Source organism: Balaenoptera musculus, chromosome 2 (assembly GCF_009873245.2).
Source record: "Balaenoptera musculus isolate JJ_BM4_2016_0621 chromosome 2, mBalMus1.pri.v3, whole genome shotgun sequence".
Taxonomy (NCBI): Eukaryota; Metazoa; Chordata; class Mammalia; order Artiodactyla; family Balaenopteridae; genus Balaenoptera; species Balaenoptera musculus.
In genome coordinates this window covers 140,667,628-140,693,378 of record NC_045786.1, presented here as the reverse complement: position 1 = coordinate 140,693,378, position 25,751 = coordinate 140,667,628, and the positions used below count along the sequence as shown (strand labels likewise).

The 25,751-nt window shown below is 37.7% G+C and overlaps 1 protein-coding gene across 13 annotated transcripts in view; it reads right to left on the bottom strand.

Annotated features, from left to right (window-relative positions):
• The window catches only part of GPHN (gephyrin), a 633,631-nt gene extending 608,775 nt beyond the window's left edge, over positions 1–24,856 (bottom strand). For 6 of the 13 annotated variants that reach the window (XM_036843406.1, XM_036843412.1, XM_036843414.1 and 3 more), the window contains exon 1: positions 24,283–24,346. In XM_036843406.1, coding sequence (XP_036699301.1) covers positions 24,283–24,346 — 64 coding nt within the window. Of the gene's footprint in view, positions 1–24,282 lie in introns of all 13 variants that reach the window. The other 7 variants (XM_036843405.1, XM_036843408.1, XM_036843402.1 and 4 more) reach the window with 7 other exon arrangements.
• Between the last annotated feature and the right edge of the window lie 895 nt (positions 24,857–25,751).

The following is a 25,751-nucleotide window of genomic DNA, read 5'->3' as shown; positions in this document are numbered from 1 at the left end:
CCAGAACATATTTCTGCCAACTCTTTCTTTTTTCCCCTGTTGTAAGAACAGAGTGGTCCAAATAGGAGTTGTTCTCCAGCCTGGATCTCAGAATTAGAAGACACATGGAGCAAGAGCAGAGCCACTGCCAACCTTCGGGTAACATGTAGCAAGAGCAAAAAATAAACCTTTGTTTTGGTAAGCTAGTGAAATATGGGGGTCATTTGTCATGCAGTATAACTCAGCAAAAGTTAATTCAGCATGTATTACTTTTATAATCAGAAAAAAATAGATTTCACTGCTTCAATCTTTAAGGACAGTAGGTGTATAATACTTCAACAACAACTAGGGGAAAAAAATGAAGGAAATGTGATATTTTTAAGACATCAGAGAACTTAAGAAGTAACAAGAAGTAGATAAACTGTAATTCCACCTAAAGAGCCCTCTTTAGGTGAGGTGATAATCACCTGCTTTTTCTTTCCTAGGAGCATTTAAAGATTCCGGGCATAGCCTGAGAACTGAGATTGGCCCAGGCAGGAGGACTGGTGAAAACAGTAAGCAGCATAGCTTTTAAGTGTGATGGACTGAAAACTAGAAAGCTCCAAATACAAGGCTAAAAAGGACATTTGCTAAGTTCTACAGTGATGCAGGAGGCTGGGAGAATGAGCTAGAATTGCAGAGTGAGATTTCCCTTAGTTTCATGGTACTTAGGAGAAAACTTGCTAGAAAAGGGAGAATCACACAAGCAAAACATGACAGGTCTCCAACATTGCCTGAATTTGAAGCAGTGTGAAGCAAGAGATCAAAGGGCCAATCTCAAGACCTCCAAAGAACAGAACTGAATCTCCTGTAGTCTTTCAGGACTGTGGAGAAGAAACCTGACAGTCTCTCAATCAAAAATCTAGTAGGGCAAGGTTGACAAGTAAGAGACGATTCAATCTTACTAAAATATTACTGTAACTGCACTCCAGACTGACCCTGATTAAATCCAGCTCAATTCTTAATTAAATTGAGGTGTCAGCACCTCACCCAATTGGCCTAACAGTTGAAAAAGGGAAGAAAGATACCCTCTGGAGGAAGATATCCTCTTCAGCCTCTATATAGCTAAGTTACAATATACAGTGTTCAGTATATAATAAAATATTTGAATTTCTATTAATATAACCACTCTTTTCATCAATATTTTCATGGTATATTTTTTTCCTTCTGTTACAACGTATGTAAAGAGACAAGAAAATATGACCTATAATCAAGACAAAAACTAGAAAATAGAAGCAGAGTCAGAGATGATGCAGATAGTGGAATAAGCAGACAAAGACTTTAAAACAGCAATTATCAATATTTTCATGAAAGAAAAAAATAGAAAAAGTTTATGAAAGGATAGAGATAGTCAACAAAAATGGGAATCTATTTAAAAAGACTATTTTAAAAATGGGACTATTGTTTTTTAATTCTTAGAACTGAAAAAATAAGCTATTTGAAGTAATTTCAGTATTAGGCTGGACACATCAAGAGAGAACAGTAAGCTTAAAAAACAAGTCAATAGAAAATACCCAACTAACCCACACAGAGAAAAGAGTAAAGAGGACAAGCACAAGAGACATATGGGATACAGCCAAAACATCTAATAAGGTTGAGGAGAGAGGAGAGAGATTAGAGTAGAAGTAACAAAGATATAAAAGCCAAAGTTTTTCCAAAATTAGTGAAAAACATCAACCCAGCAAACCCCAAACAGGATAAATGCAAATAAAATCATGCTTAGATACCACACAAACTTTTAGAAACTAAAAGCAAAAGGAAATTCTTAAACGCAGCAAAGAAACACACATTACTTTTAAAAGAGCCACAATAAGACTGATGGCTGACTTTTCAAAGGAAATTATGGCAGCCAGAAAAGGAATGACATATTTGTACTGTAGAAAGAATAAAAGACACCAACCTAGAATTCTGTAACAGAAAAGTTTTCCTTTAAAAAGAAAGGTGAAATAAAGATGTTTGTAGACAAACAATAGTTAAGAAAATCTCCCTCCAAGAGATCAGCAATATAAGAAATATTAAAGGAATTACCTCAAACTAAAGGAAAATTATCCCAGATGATAGCAGAGAACTGCAAAAATGAATGAAGAGCACTAGAAAGAGTATATATATGGATAAATAGAAAAAGATATTGTTTAAAAAGTATTAATTTAAGATACACCAATAAATCAAAGATGTTTATGAAAATCTCTAGGATGACTAAAAAAGTATAATTATAGATGAATGTATAACTGAAAAGTTAATTAGTAAAAATGAAATTTATAAAAGTTGACAAATCAAAAAATGTAGGAAGGGAAGAATGAAAAAAAACACAAGGAACAGATGAGATACATAGAAAAGAGTTGGTGAGATGACAGAAGTCTACCCAACTATGTTAGTAATCACATTAAATGTAAATAAACATTCCAATTAGAACACAAAGATTGAGACTTCCCTGTTGGCGCAGTGGTTAGGAATTTGCCTGCCAATGCAGGGGACACAGGTTCGATCCCTGGTCCAGGAAGATCCCACATGCCGCGGAGCAACTAGGCTTGTGTGCCACAACTACTGAGCCTGCACTCGGGAGCCCATGAGCCACAACTACTGAGCCCGCATGCCACAACTACTGAAGCCCGTGCACCTAGAGCCCAGCTCCGCAACAAGACAAGCTACCGCAGTGAGAAGCCCACGCGCCGCAACAAAGAGTAGCCCCTGCTCACTGCAACTAGAGAAAGCCCGCGCGTAGCAACGAAGACCCAACGTAGCCAAAAATAGATAATAAATAAATAAATAAAATTAAGAGCTTAAAAAAAAAATCCACAAAGATCGTCAAACTGGATCAAATAAACATGACCCAATAATATGCTACTTCCAAAAGATATACCTTAAACAAAAGAATACAGATAGCTTGAAATAAAAAGAAAAAAATAAACTGTAGAAATACTGATGAAAAGAAAGAGCAATCATATTAATAGAAGTTCTAAAGTAGACTTCAAGACAAGGAATACTACTAGAGATAGAGAAAGACATTTTATAATGACATAATAGTTCAATTGTAAATTATAACAATCCTAAATTTTTATATACCTAACAAGAGCTCCAGAATACATAAAGTAAAAGTTGAAAGAACTGAAAGGAAAAATCTATGGTCATAGTTGGTAATTTTAAGATTCTTCTGTCATAACTGACACAAACAGAAAGAAAATCATTAAAAGATTTCATCAACATGATTAAACAATTTGACCTTGTTGACACATAACACTAACATCAACAAATTGCAGAACATTCTTTTCTAGCAAAGATGAAATGTACCAATCTAACACAAACTCTTTCAAAGAATAAAAACGAGAGACAGAGACTAGTTTTTATGAGGCCAGCAAAACTTGATACCAACACCTGACAAAAATTTTTACAAGAAAGGAAAATTACAGGCTAGTGAATAGACATAAAAATCCCATACAAAATATTGACAAATTAAGTCCAGTGATACAATACACTGTGACCAAGTGGGACTTATCCTAGGAGTGCAAAGTTAGTTTAACATTGAAATCAGTGTAATTCACTATATTATGGAATTAAGGGCACAAATCATATGATTTATCTCAGTAAGAGCAGAAAAACCATTTCATAAAATTTAACCATTAATAATTAACTTATATTTAAATTAAATATAAATATATTTAAATAAAATTTAGCCATTAATAATTTAGAAAACTAGGAATAGATGGGAAACTTCTTTAATCTGACAAAGGGTACCTACAAAAACCTATAGCTAACATAATAATTAATGTTGAAATAGTGAACATTTTCCCCCCCTAAGTTCAGGAATAAAACTATCACTATTTCTACTAAACATTGTTCTGAAAATCTTGATCATTGCAATAAGGAAAAACAAAAAAGTATAAAGACTAAAAAGGAGTAAGTAATGTCATCATTATCCTCACATGATATGGTTGTAAACAGGAAATACAAAAGAATCTACAAACTACTAAATATTAAAAATAAGCTAATTTATTTGCCATTTGCAGCAACATGGATGGACTTGGAGGCCATTATGCTAAGTGAAATAAGTCAGAGAAAGACAAATACTGTATGATATCACTTATGGAATAGGGAAGAACAAATCTGACTCCACATTGGATCTCTTTCTTTTACTTTAACCTTTGTGTTCTATTGCTTTTGCTACAAGTTAATAAATAAATGTTGCCTATAGCCAGAAATATACAGGATAGACCATTCTCAAGGCTCTGACCTTTAAAACTTTTCTATTCATACAGAGATTAAAAAGTTGCAGAACAAAGAATAACTTTTGTCTTAATGGAGGTTTATAGGGACACTGTGACCAGACCTAGCGGACAGCTGCAAGAACAAAGGATTACAGCACCAAGAAATTTGCACAACCAACCACACTCCCTCCTCTTTTACTATAAAAGAAGCCTAAATTCTAACTCAGGCAAGATGGTTCTTCAGGACACTAGTCCACCATCTTCTCAGTTTGCTGGCTTTCCAAATAAAGTCTCTATTCCTTGCCCCAACAATTTGTCTCTCGAATTATTGGCATGTTATGTGGCAAGCAGTATGAGCTTGGACTCGGTAACACTTATATGTGGAATCTAAAACACAACAAACTCAGTGGGAATATAAATTGATACAGCCACTATGGAGAACAGTATTGAGGTTCCTTAAAAAGCTAAAAATAGAACTATCATATGACCCAGCAATCCCACTACTGGGCATATACCCAGAGAAAACCATAATTCAAAAAAATACATGCACCCCAATGTTCACTGCAGTGCTATTTACAATAGCCAGGACATGGAAGCAACCTAGAAGTCCATCAACAGAGGAATGGATAAAGAAGATGTGGTACATGTATACAATGGAATATTACTCGCCATAAAAAGGAACGAAATTGTGTCATTTGCAGAGATGTGGTGGACCTAGAGACTGTCATACAAAGTGAAATAAGTGAGAAACAGAAAAATAAATATCGTATAATATCACTTTTATGTGGAATCTAGAAAAATGATACCGATGAACTTCTTTGCAAAGCAGAAATAGAGACAAAGACATAAAAAAGTAGAGAACAAACATATGGATACCAAGGGGCGAAGGTGGGGGGGATGAATTGGGAGATTGGGATTGACATGTATACACTACTATGTAGTAAATAGATAACTAATGAGAACCTACTGTATAGCACAGGCAACTCTACTCTGTGCTCTGTGGTGACCTAGACAGGAAGGGAATCCAAAAAAGAGGAGATATATGTATATATATAGCTGATTCACTTTGCTGTACAGCAGAAACTAACACGACATTGTAAAGCAACCATACTCCAATAAAAATTAATTAAAAAAGAAACACAACAAACTAGTGAATAAAACAAAAAAGAAGCAGACTCACAGATATAGAGAACAAACTAGTGGTTACCAGAGGGAAGAGAAGGGGGGAAGGGCAATAAAGGAGTAGGGGGAAAAGGGGTTTATTATGGGATTATATGAAATCATGTTTGTAAAACTTTTGAAAACTGTAAAGCACTGTAGAATTTAAAGAATCTTTCATTCAATTAAAAATATTAAAAATTAAAACAATTTTTCAAATAAATAAAATAGAAAGCAATAAAAAGAAAAGCTAATTTAGCAAGGCTGCTGTTCATTAGACCAAAATACAAAAATCAATGGTATTTCTATGAATTAATATGAAACAACTGGAAAATGAAATTTAAATAAACAATACCATTTACAACAACATTTTTAAAACATTACATGCCTAGCCATAAACTTAACAAAAGTTATGCAAGACATCTAGATTGAACACCATAAAACACTGCTGAGAGAACTTAAAGACCCAAGGAAATAGACAGATAATCCATTGTCACAGAACGGAAGACTATACTGTAACATGCCAATTCTCTCCAAACTGATCTACAGCTTCGATGCAATCCCAGTCATAATACCAACAGATTTTTTAAACTGTAATCTGATTCTAAATGCATATGACAATACAAATGATGGAGTACAGCCTTCCCCTCCAAAAAAAACAAAAAAAAAGAACTGAAGAAGAAGAAAAACTTTGGAGAACTTATACTACCAGATATCTAGACTTAGTATAAAGCTATAGTAATTAAGACAAGGTAATGTTAGTGCAAAGACAGACAAACAGACCAGTGGAACAGAAACACTGTAGAAACAAATCCGCCTGATTTATATCAAAGGTACCCTACAATCCAGTGGGGAAAAGACAGTTTTTTCAAAAAATGATGCCAGATCAACTGGCTATCCATATGTTCAAAAGAAATTCTTGATCTCTACTTCGTCATGCATACAAATTAATTTGAAATGTATCACAGAACCTTAAGTGAAAGGGAAAGCAATAAAGCTTCAAGAAAATTTGGATAATATTTTAATGATCCTGTAACAGGCAAAGACTGTTTAAACAAGACACAAGAAATCCACTAATCATAAAAAGAAAATTTAATAAATTGAACTTCATTACTGTTAAGAATTTTTATTTTTTAAAAGACACTATTAAGAGAGTGAAAAGCCTAGCCACAGACTGTGAGAAGATATTTGCCATACATATACACAGAGTTCCCATATTCAGAATTATAAAAAATTCCCACAAATCCATAAGACAAAGACAGTCCTATTAAAAATATATATTTTTTAAATTAATACATTAAAAGGTGCTCAACATCATTACTTATCTGGGAAATATAAATTAGAAACCACTACACGCTCACCAGAATGGTCAAAATTAAAAAGACTGACAGGGCTTCCCTGGTGGCGCAGTGGTTGAGAATCTGCCTGCCAATGCAGGGGGCACGGGTTCGAGCCCTGGTCTGGGAAGATCCCACATGCCGCGGAGCGACTAGGCCCGTGAGCCACAATTGCTGAGCCTGTGCGTCTGGAGCCTGTGCTCCGCAACAAGAGAGGCCGCGATAGTGAGAGGCCCGCGCACCGCGATGAAGAGTGGCCCCCACTTGCCACAACTAGAGAAAGCACTCACACAGAAATGAAGACCCAACACAGCCATAAATAGATAAATAAAATAAATAAAATTAAAAAAAAAAAAAAGACTGACAATAGCAAATTTTGACAAGAATGTAGAGCAACTGAAACTTTCCTCCATTGTTGGTGGGGACAGAAAATAGTACAACCTTCTGGGGAAACAATAACTCAGAAATTCTACACCTAGAATGGAGACAATATATTTATCAAAAGACCCATATGAGAATATCCATGACAGCTTTATTAAAAAGTCAAAAACTAGAAACAAGTCAAATGTCCACCAACAGAAAAATAATAATTCAATTTGTTCTGTGGAATACCACATATTAATAAAAAGAACGAATAACTGCTACACACAACGTGGATAATATCATAGACATAATAATGAGCGAAAGAAGTCATTAATTTATATAAAATTCAAGAACAGGCAAAGTTAATCCTTTATGATAAAAATCAGAATAGTGACTACTTGGAGGTGGCAGGGGAATTAGATATTGACTAGTAAAAGGCATGAAGGAAAATTCTGGAGTGCTGGAAATGTTCATGGGTGGTACTTACAAGGATCTATACATATGAAAAATTCACCACACTGTATAATTAACATTTGTGCATTTTACTGTATACATGTTATATCTCAAATTTTAAAACTCCTACAGCAGATAATTTGAATGGGGTATTTGGGACAAATCTTACTACAAAGGATACACCATATAATTTTTTTAATACCCAAGACTAGGAGTAAAGTAGCCTGGATTTAGCTCCAACTCTATCATTTAGATATGTAAACTTAAATAAGTCATTTAACTCGGTCTTAGTTTCTTTATGTACTAGAGTGGGTGAGTACAGATAATCCTTAAAGTTCTTTCTATATCCAAAATCTGAGTCTTTGAGATAAACTCTTTTATTTAAAAAATCAAATTCTCAAATTTCAAACTACCACATAGTCACCTAAGGCCTGAATGTAGCAAAACCAAATTAGCTCTTGTAATTTTAACCGAAAACGGTTAAAAGAAGTACACGCTGCTGTTTATCCTGAATCCTCTATACCTATATTTAAGCTCATCTACTTTAGCCAAGACATTCTGGTGCCACCCCTTCAACAGGGAAAGAAACCTGTCAGCCAGATTACCTTTCCTTGTTTTTCTAAGGATGGGTTATTCATTCTTCCACGCCCGCTCAAACCATCTCCTTTAAAATACCATCCCTCCTACAGCCACTCAGTCAAAATTAATTGTTCCTTCCTCTGTGCATCCACAGTATGTTGCTTGTATCTATTACAGCTCTTATTTCATTCTGTATTATAGTTCCTGCATTCTTGTATGCAAGTGGACCCTTTCCAGAGAAAGGATATACTCACTCAGCCAACCAAATCACCCAAATCAACCTTAGGAATCAATGAATAACAGCATAGTAGGATCACCTTCATATCTGAGTCTATGTTAATGGTGGCAAAGTGAAATAATAGATACTAAATGCTGCTATACCCTACTCAAAGCAAGAAGAAATTACAGTGAATATTCAAATACTGAACTAATTCCAGTCCTTACTTCAGCCTACTCTCCAGCAGAACAATGAAACAGCCAAAGGCAGATAGCTGAAGAAAAAAAGTAAACTAGGCCTGAAATGGGGAAACAAATTACTTATTAAAATAATTACCAAATTAGTTTATGTCAGGAAATAGATGGTTAGGGAGAAAGCAAGCGAACTACTTGGGAGTTAAATATCCAGCATCCCTTTTCTGTTAACTGCTCCTACTCCTGTCCACATGGTCCAACATAACCTCTATCCTCTTATCACAAATGACTGGTCCAGGACAAAGTTCTTCCTCAAGTATTTTAGAAACAAAACTGCGAAAATAAAGTCAGTCCTTTTCTGAATGGCTGAAATGGGAAGATCTAAACAATACAGGAGCAGTCAATGGTAATGTTTTTCGCACTGCAAAAAAGGCAGGTCTGTGGTAAGAGAAAATAGAGCTTACTTTACAGAGTGAAGCAAGATGAGAAACAGTCCTTAGGACCTTCAAACCTTGGGTCCAATATTCCTAGGGCCTCATCCCATATTTAGGTTCTTTGAGATAGACACCCCAGTATTCTTACAATAAATGCCCCCTTTACTAAGGCTAGCCCAATTTGAATGGTCACTTGCAACCAAAACAATCCTGTGATAGACTGCCACTTTGATGACCCCGAATTAATCATGCTTCCTAGTATTCCTAGTCTCTTCCCACGATGACTCTGGGTTGAGCCTCTGAGTATTTCGACCAATAGAATAATGTCAGAAGTGAGGCTATGCCAGTTTCAGGCCTATCCCTTAATCATCCTGGCAGATCTGTTTCCTCCCTGTCACAACGCTTGCTCTTGGAATACTTCTTGGAACCCAGCCATCACACCATGAGGCTAATGAATCAGCCATGTGGAGAAACCCACATGCAGGAGAACCAAGGCCCTGGACAACAGTCCCAATCAAGCCTCCAGATGTCTGCTGCTATACCAGAACCCCAACCAATGCCACATAAAGGAGAATGACTGAGTTAATTCATAGAAATGTGAGAAACATTAAATCGTAGTTTTAAGCCACTAAGTTTTGTGGTGGTTTACAATGCAAATTTTAATATAAAAGTTTAATTCACATGCAGGTAACTTAAAATTATACTTTCCTAACACAAACTGTGTCTCTGAGCATGGACTGAGAAACTATGGCCCTTGGGCCAACTCTGGCCAACCATCTGTTTTTGTAAATAAAGTTTCGTTGGAACACAGTCATGCTCATTTATTTACATATTGTCTATGGCTGCATTTATGCTATAAGGGCAGAGCTGAGTGGCTGTGATAGAAATTATACATCCCACAAAGCCTAAAATATTTACTATCTGGCCCTTTACATAAAAAGTTTAGTAAACCCTGTCACACAGGACTTGGCAAGTGTTTTAATATATAAATAAATAAACCTGTAAACCTACTTTACAACCAACTCCTCGTCCCTAAAGGATGACACTATAAACATTCAGTAGTATTAGCTTAACAAAACACAAAGCACATCACATGGCACATACCTGCCAAAGGCTGAATATTTGTGTCAGGCCCCGCCAAATTCACATACTGAAACCTATTCCCCTAGTGTAATGGTGTTTGGATGTGGGGCCTTTGGGAGGTGATTAGGTCATGAGGACACAGCCCTCATGAATGGGGTCAGTACCCTTATAAAAGAGACCCAGAGAGTTCCCTCCCATTTTCTGCCATGTGAGGAGACAGAGAGAAAATGGCTGTCTATGAACCAGGAAGTAGGCCCTCACTGGACACTGAATTTGTTGGTAACTTGATCTTGAACTTCCCAGACGCCAAAACTGTAAGAAGTAAATTTCCGTTGTTTATAAGCCACCTAGTCTATGGTACTTTGTTACAGCAACCCAAGTAGACTGAGACAGTTACTGAATTGTGTTGCATTGTCTGTTAACAAGTCAGGCTATGGTCAGACTAACAGATTAATCAACAGGAAATGACAGGCCAGGAAAACAATAGTAATAAAATCAGATCCATACCTATTTAGCTGTTTAAAAGTTCCTACTTATGGGGGTGGGGGGGGTCTCTATTTCAAGTTTCTCATGTTATTAGATATGACCCACTTCTGAATTGCATTTAGAATCAGAAAGTAATGAATGTTTCATTATGATGCATACGTGACAATTTTTTTAAATTAATAATGCTTCATAGACCCATCTGCAGAAGAAAACCGGAAAATTCCAAGCCCAATACTGACCTAAGTCAATTATTCTCAAACCTTCCTGCCCAAAATCATCTTTGGCAATGCTTTAAGTTCTAGAGATTTTCTTTTGGTACCTGATTTTATAAAGTATCGATCTCCTTTTATATATAATATTCATTTGTCTTATGCCCCAAGTCAACCCAAACACAAGGTCTAAGCCTTGGCTCACTGTCCCCGGGATTTACTATTTTCCTCATATGTCAATTAAAACTCTCTTTTCTACACATCAACAATTATCTATGTAAATAGTTTCATTTTGCTATCACTTTACCACCATGTATTACTGCACCATTTGTATAACACTTAAAACTTTTCCACTTTAACTAAAGTATTCCATAACTATAATACCTACATATCTGTATGTAGAGGCAGTTTTCTCCACAGATCTTAACAAGCCCTAGAGAATATCAGAAGCAGTTTCCCATATATACTTTACTTTAAACCTGCACCTCAAAAATCTCAAATTCTTGTCCTTAGTTACTACACTACAAACAGCATCTTCTGACTCTAACAACACCAGAATTAAGCTAGAAAATAAGAATTTAGATCAAGCAAAACCCCAGTACAGTACTGTTCCTTAATGATGTTCCTAAAATAAGATAAAATAAAAGAAAAAAACAGCATGGAAATAAACCATGATTGGGTCAGATATCTAAAAGTTATATTGGTTGTTTTCTGTTATCATCTTTGTAAAGGTAATTAGATTCAAATTATTACAATATATAACAACAAACACTTAATGAATATTTATTATGTGGGCACACTCACTCAACATTTACATTTATTATTTCACTTATCAAAACAACCCTCTCAGGTAGGCAAAGGATTTTTCCCCATTTCGTGGATGAGAAAATTGAAGCTTAGAGAAGTTAAGTAACTCTAAAACCTACACTTAACCTAGGTGGTCTAATCCACAGCCTACCTACTATTCTGAATATCTGTGTGAACCTAAAACATAATATTGTTCATGAAGGTATATGTCTTATTTTTACAATAGCTTCATTTTAAATATTTAATAGCAAAATAATCATAGTATTTGGGGAGAATACTAATTTTTGCTTTCCAGGTCTCTGGTGTATCACTACAATTTAAATTTAAAAAGAAAAAGGTAATACCTTGAAACCTCTAAATCTCTATTATTCTTCTAAGCTTGATTGTGTGAATCAGTTATTACACTTACATGTGTGTAAATTTTTATTCTAAATCTTAAACATTTTCCAATTTGAACTCTCTGCAGCATGAGATAGTGAATGAAATAAAACTGCACATATTTTGCAATGGAAGTGACAGACATTTATTATTTCCATTTACACTTGGTATGAATGTCAGTGTCTTCTAGCAGTTTTTCCTGTTTGAAGCAAGGAAGACATTTCAAATCAACAATTTTGCTGTCAGTAACAGGTTGTAGATAATGTGAATACAAGCAATGAGAGAATGGTAAACATGAGGTATGTTCCTGAGATTGGGATTATTAAGATTTTAGAGCTGAAGGAGATTTTAAAAAGCATCTTTTCATCTTTACATTTTACAAATAATGATACCAAATGCTCACTGGAAAAATCCAAAATAGAACTTATTCCAGGGTTCTTTCCCCATACAGTAGTAACAGAATCAAGACTGGTCTTTGCTATCATAGATTTTCTGAATAAGATAATATAGTCAGCCAATCTTTTAATGTGGAAAGAAAAAGAAAAAAAAGTCAGAGGTGATAACTGGGGAAAAAATAATATATATATATATATATATTTACATTTTAAAGTATATATACATATATATACTTTAAAGGCAAATCCAGAAAAAAAATTAATTTTCATAGTAGAGATTACTGTAGGAAACCACTATTTCTACAGCAAAAAGCTAAAAGAATATAAAGGTGTTATATAGACTTCCAAAATATCATTTGCAGGGGAAAGACCACTATTTCCCAAAGAAGTGTTGAACAGAATTCTGGTATGTCTTGAAAAAATGTTCCATTCTCAAAAAGTTTTGGAAACACTAGACTAAATAAAGTTCAACAGGCTCCACAACTGTAACACCATTCACATCTTTAACATGTTAATATGCTCTAGTATACTGTTAATCTCCATAAGGAGAGATATATTATATACCACTTTCCAAATTTACTTGACCACATAAAAATCTCTTAACATCATACCTATTATAACATTTCCCTGAAAAGTGCTAAACTTAGGAACAAAACTTAGGAAATACTGGGAGGGATCGTTTGTAGAAAAAAAGACTAAAGACTCAAAGCTAGGGACTTCCCTGGTGGCGCAGTGGTTAGGAATCTGCCTGCCAATGCAGGGGACACGGGTTCGAGTCCTGGTCTGGGAGGATCCCACGTCCCGCAGAGCAACTAAGCCCGTGCACCACAACTACTGAGCCTGAGCTCTAGAGCCCGTGAGCCACAACTACTGGGCCCCTGCACTAGGACTACTAAAGCCCGCACGCCTAGGGCCTGTGCTCTGCAGCAAGAGAGGCCACTGCAATGAGAAGCCCGCCCACCGCAGCAAAGAGTGGCCCCCGCTTGCCGCAACTAGAGAGGACCCGCGCACAGTAACAAGGACCCAGGGCAGCCAAAAATAAAATTTAATTAATTAATTAATTAATTTGTAAAATAAAGGCTCATAGCTGATCAAAAATTTAAATAAAGCAACATAAAAGAACTATTGTAAAAACTAGTAAAATCTTACTCTCTATTACATGCATACTACTGTTCTAAAATGTCCTTAGATAACCACACTTATGCAGTGTATGAAAAAGTGGAAGTCAGTCATTGTGAGTGCTCCTGATAAATTAACCACTGTTGATATTAGGGGGCCCTGAGTTTAACCCACTAGTTCTCACACATTAACTTGTTCCAGTTCCAATGAGAACTATCTGCCAGAGGACCACTTTCATGGAAGAAGCAGGAGAAAGGAAATAGGGCAGATAAACTATACTCTTAGGGGGGAAAATAAGAAAGCAAAAAGGCATAAAGACAAGAAAACCTCTAAATTCTGCCCTTCTAGTGGCAGAAACCCCTCTTCTTTTGAAGGCTTCCCTATCCCCTTCTGCGTGTGATTCTGGTGACGCTGCCTATTTAGTGTCCCAATCCCAAAACAGATATGAAATACAGACCTGGCCAATCACAGTCCTCACTTTCCCAGTCACAATGATTGGCCCAAAGATGGACCTGTGAGCCAAGCCAGGTGAAGAAGCAACCTGGAATTTTATATACAAATGCCATGAAAAAGAAAATCTCTCCTCTGGATTCACTAGTTGGGTATGGAAAACCTGATTGACTATTACTATAATCTCCTAACCTGCACCCTCCCTGCCCCAATTCTGGCTACATCAAGGAAGTCAGCATGCAACATACTGAAAAATCAAAGCACTAAAACGGAGAATAAGTGTCCATCATTACAGTAATCCCCTGGACACACTGCTTGAGTATCTAAAGTCAGTTCCTCCTCTATACTCTATGTAAATTAATAAATTCCCCTTTTCACTTAAGGTAATTGTGAGGTGGGTATCTGTCGTCTGCAATTTAATTCACGTATATAACTCAAGAAAGAGTTGTATCTCAAAAGAACTCGTAAAGATTAAAAAGATAATACCAAATGAAAGTGAGAATATTAATTACAATTAGTACAAACTTGTCTTCCAAAAAGGGTGTAATTTCTATCAAAAATTTTAAACGCAGATAGTGTTGACCCCAAAATTCTATTTATAGTAATTTAACTTATATTTTTAAAAAAACTCACAAATATGCAATAATAAATGTACAGTGTTATTATCTGCAACATTTGTCACATGAAAAATAAGAAACCTCTATGGACATCAATTGAGGACTGACTAAATATAACGTAACTTATGATGCAATAGAGTCATTAAAAAGAAAGATGTGTATCTATATGAATTAATTATTAAATGCCAAGGAGTATAACGTAGTGGTTAAGAGCTTACACTCTAGGAACAGACTACATGGGTTCAACTCACAGTTTGGCCTTTCATCAGCTTGGCTTCTTATTGCAGTAATTTGAGCAAATTACTTAATCTCTCTCTGCTACCATTTCTTCAAATGCAAAATGGTGATACTATTATGAGGATTAAATAAATTAATAGGTTCTATGGCAGGCTCTAGAAAATTATTTCACACTTGGTAAGCTCTTGATAAACTCTGTATTATCATTTTCACTAATATGAAAAGTTGCCCAAGATATGATGGAAAAAGAAGAATATGTATGAGCAAAGATCACAAACTCAAATACCTATGAGGTGAGGCAGATAACAAATAGGTTAAGTGGGAATTGTGGCAAACTGGAGAATACATGCCCTATCTCAAGGGGACAGCCACTCTAACTATTGTCCTGTGGGAAAGAGGTTGCAGTGTTGCTGAATCTTAAAAAGCTAAAAGTACGGATTTATATAAAATGTCATTTTTTAATGTTAGAAACATACTTTTTTGTAAAGACACAGTATGGGCCTAATGAACATGTGTACTGGTCAGTTATGGCCTGTAGTCTGCCACTGACTGCCACAAAAAGGCATCTCCAGTAGATTAGAAACTATAAGTGGGGAAGGGAACAAGTGTGTAAAGTCACAACTGAAAAGAAAACACTAGAGAGAACTATACTACCACACTCCACAATAAAAGATATTCAGAATAGAATATAGAAATGTAATTGCTCAGAGTACAGTCAGACCTGTGCTCAAATTCTGGCAGGGCCACTGGTGTAATCTTGAGCAAGCTACCTAACCTATTTCTCAGGCGGTGTAAACGGAATAATATATTACCTTATAAAGGTTGTAAGGATAAAATAACATGGGCAAAGTGCTAAGCACAAATAGAACATATTTATGCCATATATACGTATGTATGTATATAAACTCGACAGATGTTAGCTATAATTACTTAAACCTGAATGAATAAAATAATTAAATTATGTTCAATATTTTCTATCTTAGAAAGCAGGAAATGTGTAATGGTTTAAAAATTTGTGTCAAAAATGGCTTGACATGAAAACGGCTTTGGTGCTTATACTTATCTACAACAAAAATAAAATATAGAAGCACTTTATTCCTTGAAATGCAACATAAACGTAGCATGATTTGTCAACATCTAACTTGACTAAATAGTGTGTTCATGTTAGCGCTAAAATATAAGCTCCAAGAGGATAAGGACTTTGTCTGTTTTATTCACTATTGTATCCCTCACTTTAGCACAGAGCCTGGCACATAGTAGGTGTTGATTATTGAACACATTATTTCCTTTCTCCCTCATATTAACTATGTAAGGTAAGCATAACTTCCTCCATTCAATGCTAAGGAAACTGAGGTAAAATGTGGTTAAGTGTCTTGAAAGTGGTGGAAGATGTAGAACTTTTGACTCCTATTTTATGCTATTTTGACCTTCAGAATTAACCTTCAAAATAACCTGCAGCATTTTCAGAATCTTTTACCTATAATTTCAATTTTTCATTTTTTAAGATGACAGTTTAAAAAATTACTCTAAAATTACTCTAAAATAATCCTCATACAGATTATGCCCATCAACTAAGAATACAAATACAAATTAATTAGAAAATAGATTAAAAAATACATAAAGAAATACATAAGGGAAATATAAAGAAAATATATAAAATATTAAATTTGATAGTATAAAATATCTCAAATAGACATCATTGGTATCATCCTATTACCAGTAATAAATATACAGAAAAATACTAAACCCCACTCCATCTACCCTGAACTGTCTTTTTAGTAATAATTGCAAAGTTCTAGTTTATCTAAATGTTTCTCAGTAGCTGCTTCCTAAACTACTAAGTGTCACACCATCCAATTTTTTTTAATTAAACATCTTCTATGCAAATACTTCATTAATAGGTGCTACGACAAAAGGGCACAGAAGAAGCGAAGAACACCATCACCTGTTTCAAGAACTTTAAAATCTACTTTAAAGAAGATGTTTATACATGAAGCTATTAGCAAATTATGCCAAAATAGCATATGAAGAGGAAAAGAAGATTACTGAGTATACAGTTAACCCTTGAACCAGAGCAGTCTGAACTGTACGGGTCCACTTACACCCAGGATTTTTTTCAGTAAGTACTATAGTACTACACAATCCAAGGTTGGTTGAATCAACATATAAGGAACCTTGGATAGGGGAGAATCACACCTATGGAGGACCAATTACAAAGTTAAACTCAGGTTTTGTACTGTGGGGGGTGGGGGACGGGGGGTTGGCACCCCTACTCCCCCCCCACCCCACTGTTCAAGAGTCAACTGTATAATCCAAGTTAGACATACATGGTAGGCATTTTCACATACATTACCTCAGTTCTTTTTTTTTAATTAATTAATTAATTTATTTATTTGGTTGCACCGGGTCTTAGTTGCAGCAGGTGGGCTCCTTACTTGTGGCAGGTGGGCTCCTTAGTTGCAGCTCGCCAGCTCCTCAGTTGCAGCTCGCCAGCTCCTTAGTTGTGGCACATGGGCTCCTTAGTTGCAGCTCACCAGCTCCTTAGTTGCGGCACATGGGCTCCTTAGTTGTGGCATGCGAACTCTTAGCTGTGGCATGCATGTGAGATCTAGTTCCCTATCAGGGATCGAACCTGAGCCCTCTGCATTGGGAGCACAGAGGCTTAACCACTGCACCACCAGGGAAGTCCCGTTTTTTTGTTGTTGTTGGTTTTTTTTGTTGGTTTTTTGTTTTAATATTTGTTTATTTATTTGGCTGCGTCAGGTCTCAGTTGCGGCACGTGGGCTCTCTAGTTGTGGTGTGCCGGCTCTAGAGCTGCAGGGCATGTGGGATCTTAGTTGCCTGACCAGGGATCGAACCTGTGTTCCCTGCACTGGAAGGCGGATTCTTAACCACTGGAAGTCCCCTCAGTTCTTAACAACTCTGTGAAGTAAGCATTGCCATCTTCATTTTGGAGAAGGAAACTGAAATTCATAGAGGTTAAATGACTTTCCAAAATAAAGGGCATATCAGGATCTGAGATCTGAAATACAAGTCTGACTCCAAAGTCTTTTTTTTTTTTTTCTTAAAACTACATCTTGCAGCCTCCCACATGTACATGATTACAGGGTGTAGCAACATTTATAAACACTAAAGGAAAAGAAAGAAAGACATCATTGTAGAGAATATTCCTAGGAAAGATTTTGTTGAGGAAATGAAGTGTGAGCTGAGTCTGAAATTAAGTGTAAAACTGAAACTACTGTTAATTTTGTGATTAATACCACAAAAATTTCTAAATGAAAAAAAATCTAAATATTTTCCCTTCGGTTTATACTGACTGGACCTAATCACTGAAATTTTTCATTCTTTCTTCCATTTCTTATCCTCTTGCATTTTTAATGTATAATCTACCCCTCCCCCATAATCATTCCCATTATAAAGACAAAAAAAAAAAAAAAACCTAAGCCTGATATACTATATTTCTCTTTCTGGCTGGTCAAGATACTAAAGGATAGAAACCTATATTGCCATATAAGCCTCCTTCATGTTGGTGGTGAGAAAAGCTGAGAGAGAGAGTTAAATAATTCTGCTCAAAGTTACAGGACTTTACTGGCCAAACTAGCATTAGATAGAGTCTTCTAGAGTTCTTTCTGTGGCCCTGTGCGCCTTAGTTTTTTCTCACCGAAGTACCAATAACAGAAGAACAATGAGGTCTGGAGTTATACAATGGGTTCACTTGAAATTTCTTTGAAGTTTGATTTTTGTCTAAAAGCTCCTTTAAAATTCTACATTCATGCCTAATTTACTCATGCTTACTGTAATATTAAAGTGGTTTAAATTATATACTCTAAGTAAAATTGATACTTCAAGAATTATTATGTTTGTTCCCATAGCTTAGATTCTAAGGCTTAGAATCCTTAGAGTATCCCTTGAACACAATGTCATGTATCCCAACTTGAGAAGCAGGGCACAAATTGTGTAAAGTTCCTTCCACCACATTTGCTTGCTCCTTTATTTGTCAAATCAGGACATTTTTTAAAGCATAGTAAATTTAATTCCATTCTTTCAAAATGTATACTTACTGGCAAAACTACTGTAAAAGTTGTTGGAGTTGTTTATTTTAATTACAATATATTCAAGAAGTTCTGCTTACTTAGTTTAAATCAATTAAGTACAAACTCACTTATGAACTCGTTAAACCACCTGGATGGAATTTCTACATCACAATACCTCATTAGACATTTGCTTTTCAGGGAGGTCGCTCAAAAATTAAGTAAGGTTTCACGCTATTCGTATTAAATACAGATCCAATTATTTTTATTTTTAACATCTTTATTGGAGTATAATTGCTTTACAATCATTTGTTAGTTTCTGCTTTATAACAAAGTGAATCAGCTATACATATACATATATCCCCATATCTCCTCCCTCTTGCATCTCCCTCCCACCCTCCCTATCCCACCCCTCTAGGCGGTCACAAAGCACTGAGAGATCCAACTACTTTTAAACAGGTTAAATAATCTTTTCTTCTTCCTTGGTATTCATCTTCTCTGCCCAGATGTGAAGGAAGAAACCCCTTGTGGTTTAATTTTTTTTTTTTTTAGGATTTTTTTTTTAACATCTCAAATTCCAAATATGCTTAGTTCTTCAATCCTATTTACAGGTGCAAAGTATAGACTTTATCTATTTTACTCACTGTATCAAAAAAGCACCCTATTCACCTTAACCAGGAATCTCTCACCAGTAAGAGAAAAACAGATTCATTCATCATTTCCTCCCCAATAACATACTGCTGATTCTCCACGACATACCTTAAAGTCAAACAGTCATATGTATTTTGAATATAGTTAAAACTCTTAACTGTGTTTACATACTACTAGTTTATAAAGTCTTGGGCCAGTGGTGATAGTATTAAATGTATTCAATAGAAGTTAATGTAATGATTTCTTACTTTAATCACGAATACATTGCTTCCAACCAAAAATTCATGAAAGAACGACCTAGTTTGAGAAATAGGCTTCTTTTTAATAACAGTCATATAGATCAATATTGGTATGTTTGCCAGTACACACAATTCCATTTCACAGGATATAGGTTTTGTTTGCAATAGTGATTTGCCTTACTTAATGACAACATCTATTCTCAAAAGATATATTTATATATCTTTATCAGTAAATGGGCTTTTCAGAAAATAATATTGACACACATAATGCACAAGGATAAGCATGAGGAATTAAATAAAATAAACGATTGAACAATTCCAGAGTCAAATGATTATTACCTCCTTAGCTTAGAACTTGTTTTTTTAATATTTTGAATGACTTGATTTATAAATGACTGAAATACCCCCTACATGTAACTAATATTTTTGGTTTCTAGTTTACAATTAGTCTTTTATTTAATCTTTATTATCTAGTTTTATATATGTCTAATAACTCTTCCTGATTACAAATCTACAATTTAGTGCAATAAAATGTATATTACTAGAGCAAAAACATGATTTTAAAATGCCCTTTCCTAAAAATTTGTATCATTTTCTCATCCATGCCACTGTTAGTGAATATTTAGGTAATGGATTATCATCTTTAGCTAAGTGCTTTGGTATACCAAACATTAGCAGTAGCTAGCTAACATGATATTTAATAACCAACGAAACATAATCTATCCCACTCTATATCACAAACATATATGTATTCATTATTTTCCTGATGTTTCCACGGAACTTACAGTGGTAGAAGTAGTGTGCTCCCTTGATAAACAGCTTCTTTAGAAATAGACAAAAAGAGGTGGAAAATGACACATTTGATATAGTGAGCCTGCTGTGTACTTGTTAAGACTGTAAGTATAATTACTACTGAAGTTGTAAAAAAAAATAATAAAAATTCCTACATCTGCCCCACATCTTGTTTCTAGTTTCAAAGCAACAGATACTTGTTTATTTGCCTGTTATTCATCATCACATTGTCTTTAGTCTGTTAAAAATAGTAATAGAAGTAAGAACATTAGATACAGATGCATTAAAAACTAGAGCTTAGATCACTAAAGACCATATAACTTTCATTTCTAACAAATCAACATAAAACAGTTACTAACAAAGATATTGTTTTTAGAGATCGACAATAATCTTCAACATAAAATGTTTCCATGAAAACCTATGTAAATGTTCCCATTTTCCTGAACAAAAAGATAATATAACTAACATATCCATGTTACATTAGCTATCATACTCTGATTTCCAAGTTCTGAATGATTCAAGATAGTAATAAAAAAAAGAAATGCCTTTGCTAAATATTTTCCTACCATATTCTTTCAAAATTCTAAGTTAATTCATTTGATACGAAGTTTCAATAGACTGCGTACCATATTTGCCAAATTCATAGCTGAGATAAAGATTACAAAAACACCTAGAAGATGAAAAGTTTCAAAGTGGTATAAAAACTATCTTTCAAGACATAATCAAAGATGTCACAAAGAAATCAAAGATTTTAGAAATGACAACACAATTCACCAAAATACTAACATATTGTAAAATATGTGCATTTCCTCTAAAATATGTAAAACCTCTAAAACCTCTAAGTTTTCCTCTAAAACCTCTGTAAAACAGACTTAGATAAAATACTTAAAATCACTATTATGAAACATGAAGAGGATATTTTATAAAACAAGCCTTCCACCTTTAAGAAAGCCACAAATTATAACTCATAAAATCAAGGTTTTAAGTGTGGCTTCAATTCAATTTTCTTAAGTATGAAATCATAGTACTTAAGTTCAGTAAAGAATAATTTTACATAGTAAAACTGCAGTACTTGGAAGTTCTACAAGACAAAATTGTGTAACATGGCTTTATTTCTGTAGGTCTTCTTTGTGTGTACAAAATCACATGGAATGTTAAGACCATAAATATTAAGCTGTTTGTAGTAAAATCCACTATTCAGACTGGGGACTGCTGCTCTTTCCTCTGATTCTTCTCCACATTTCCAGGTTCTATCATAGCAGACAATACTTATATCACTAACTTTAAGTAAAAACCTCTCAGAGTTATTTCTGACTTCAAATATCCATTTTATCACCAAATTCTATTGTCCTCTGTTACCACTTCTCCCAAATGTGCAATTTCCTTTTCATTCCTTCACCTATATCCTTATTCCTGACCCTAGACTTCTCCCCCTAAACTACTGTACCTCATTCTCATGAGAGTTTCCCTAGATTGTCTTTAATTCCACTGCCAAAGTTATCTTCTCTCATTGACATTCTGCTCGTGCCACCCACCTATCCTACCTGGGCATTCCAGGGCCTTTGCATTACATTTTTATTCTTCTCAAGAGCCTCACCCTCAGCAACATATTCATTTATAAGGTTGCCACTGACTTTCAACTCCCCTTAAAAATGTCAGTTTCTTCTTAGCCCTGGTAAATGTACCAAATTATCCCTTCAGGTAATCACATTTGCTCCTAATCCATCTGAGTATGGAATACCTTTTACATTTAGCTCTCAATCACAAAAGTAATTTATTTAGACAATTTTAGCACAGTGATGACATACACTGTTTCTTTAGTTGTTTGCATACCAATGTCATCCCTACTGGACTGCAGAGACACAGATAAGGGCTGCAGCTTTCAAAGCATTCTGTACAACAGCTATCTACAATGTCACTTAACCCAGGTAAGATGATTCACTAAATAAAACTATTATAGAAAGCTTAAATAAACAAAAAAGAAATTTTTTCTAATCTCTATGGTTTAACGTTAAAACATCTATGACCTTTCATTTCCATGGACAGTTGACATACTTTGGTTTCTATTAAGCCTCATTCTCACTACTCTAATAATTTTCAAAGCACGTCTAGAATTTAAAGTGCAAGTTGAGGGTTGATATAGGGTATATACTTTTACACCCCGCAATTAGATTCTTTGAAAATCAGCAATGTCAACTCCAAGACTTCTGAGTTACAACTGAATCTTCACACAAGGCAAGAGCTTCAGCACCAAAAGAAGAGAACAGCGCATCTTCTAATGCGGGGGGGGGGGGGGGGGGGGGGGGGCGGGGGAGGGTCCCTTCCCTGCAACTGGTTTAGACTAGTTTCTCTATCTCAGGGGCTTTCAATTAGGAAAATTCAATAAATCACCAACAACATCTGGAAACAATATCAGAGAAAGGCGACCCAGTTACTTAAAAGACAGGAAGGGGTACCATGTAAATCTTTTTCATAAAACTCAGCAGCGAAATTAAGCTTTGCATTTTTTATCTTACCAAGAGAGATTTTTTCTACCTAATAATAAAAGCAAGTTTCATTCAATTTAGTTCCTTCTCGAGCACCGTCTCAACCTGTCAGAACTTGACAAGGGAAAAAAAATTTAAAAGTCTGTGTGTATGTGTGTGTGTGTGTTGGGGGGGGCGGGAGGTGGGAGGAGAACACCAGGATTCCCGTCTACCTCGCTTCTTTTTCCGAAATCAGCAAGTCCTGGATTTCCTTCACTCCGAACTAAGCCCTCAGGTTCCAAATATAGTTCTTTAACCCCCACCTCGCCACTCAATTACACAGAAACCTTACCAACTACAGAACCACAGCAGAAACCCCTACAAATCGGCTTGCTATTCATCTCGGAAGTCATGCCCTGCAGCAACTGCCTGTCGCCGAACTGAGGGATATTACCCAAATACAGCGCAACAGAATCAGACATGCAGAGCACACACGGCTTCCGCGAGGGAGGGAAACGCGACCCGGGAAAAGTGCGCTCCTCACAAGCCTCAGGACCATCCGGGCGCGGGGTGGTCCCAGAAGGGAGGGGAACAGAGGAGCCCGAGTGGGGGAATCCTTCCCTCTCAAGTAAAAAGGGCTGGATCCCCCCCGCCGCAGATAACAGCCTGTCCCTCTAAGAAAACGAAGAGGCGGGCAGAGGGCCCTTTGCTTGGGAAGGCGGAATGCAAACACTTTCCGAGGTCCGGGTGCAAGCCGATCCCCCACCTCCCGGGGGAGACGAGGGGTGTCCCGTGGGTGGCTGAGGGAATTCCCGGCTCGCGAGGGGCAGCCGGAGGCGGAGCAGAGTTCTGCCTAACGAACAACCGTGTCGGCTCCGGCCGGTGCCCCGCGAAAGCACGGCTAGAGAGAGCGGGGCCGCCCGGGTGGGGGGAAGGGAGAGGAGGGAGGGGGTGGAAATGGGATTCCCCCCTCTCTGGGACCAGCAGTAGCGGAGGAAGCGCGCGGGCCAGCCGAGAGCGGCGTGCTTCAGCCTGCGGAGCCGGGATCCCGCCGCCTGCACTGGCAGCAAGGAGCCCCGCAGCGGCCGCCGCACCGACCCCTCTGTCCCCAGGGGCCCAGGACTTCGGCTGCGAAGGCACTGGGACCTGACATCCCACGGGGTCGGCCCCAGCTCCCGGGGGACCCCGCGGGAACACCCCAACCTCCAGCAGTTCTCAACGGTTGTAAAACGTCCGCCCCCCCACCCCAGTCCCCTTCCTCAGCCTTCTCTCCTCCCGAGGCCACAGAGAAGGGTCACCACAGGCGAGAAGCCTGAGGCAAGCCGGGGACAGCAGCCGCGGCGGTTCTGGACCTCCTCCCCCGGTTACCTGTGAGGACTCCGACCCGGATTTGATGGTCGTGGTTAGTGAGGATCATTCCCTCGGTCGCCATGTTTCCCAGCGCAGTCACCGCACTGACGGGAGCCGGGAAAAGCCAGAGCCCGGAGCGCGCGGGCCGGGAGCGCGCTCGCCTCGGAAAGCGCGAGAGCGCCCAGGAAGCGCGAGGCGAGTGCTCGGCGGCCTGCGCAAGCGAGAGGCCGGGCCCGGAGGGCGCGAGTCCGCGGGGGGGAGTAGGCGGAGTCAGGGCGCGCGACCCCGAGTCCGGGTCCAAGACAGCGAGCTGCGGGTGGGTTACGCGGTGGCTGCTGAGGGAGAGCGCGCGGAGGCGTAGGAGCGAGGCGGGAGAGACTCTTGTCGCTTTGCGGAGCGCGAGACCCAGGGCCGCTGGACGGCAGGAGACTGAGGGGAAAGGAGAGCACAAGCTCGGGAGGTCGCGGGGGCGGACTCGGGGACAGGGGCGGAGCTACACCGAGAATCGTGGAACTCGTGGAGAGTGAGGGGAGGAGTAAGAGCTCGGTTGCCGAGTGCTGGGAGCGGGAAGGAGCCGGCGCAGCCCGAGCAGGACCGGGGAACGCTCCTGGGCGCGCGAGTAGCGCGGGATTGGTTGGGAGAGCGCGTGAGCGCGCGAGACATGAACGCTGCCTCAGCCGAGCTCCAGACAGAAGCAATCCCCTGCCGAGCCTGGCGTTTGTCAGCTACTCCGGCCGGCTCTTGGGGCGGCAAAGCAGGTCTCCCGAGGGGAAGAGGAAAGGCGCCAGGGACCCTGGAGGTGCCTTACAAAGCTGCGTGGGTGGCAGAACCGCAGCTGCTGTGACAGCCCGAGGTTGGCGAAGGAGGAGGTATCCTATCCTGCCTTATCTTCCCGCTTGCTTTTAAGTCGGCTCGCCCTACCGTAGGATTTCCCAACTCCAAGTCTGTACCTTCAGGAGGATCCTCACTAGCGAAGCTTAGGAGCCTGCGGCAGAGCATATTGAGGAGAGATAGCTGGCTTCTCTTTCTCCCACTGTCCCATGGCTTTGTGGCATCAGGCTTCTTCGCTAAAGGCTCTGCTTTTAGGTGAAAAGCACCGATCTTAGAGAATGAGATTAGAGAATGTTCCTCCCCCCTGAGCCACAATCACAAACCTGGAAATAGAACCCCGGTGGTGGCAATTTTCATTTCAGTATTTGTGGGATATGAGGTTACCATGAAAATAGCTTTTGTTGCCACTTATCTTCATGTGTCTTTCATAAAGAGTGATATGAATCACCTGTGGCTATTTCACATGGGTTTCTTAGTTCCCTTCTTTCTAGCCCTTTCAACTTCTGAATAAAAAACATTATATACACACACATGTATATGTATGTTTTTTTTCTTCTCAGCTTTGGTAAAACCGGGAAGCATAAAAATGAAAAGCAAAATGTCAAAAAAAATGTATAATCAACATTTGTATACAATTAAAATCTCAGTTTGATGGT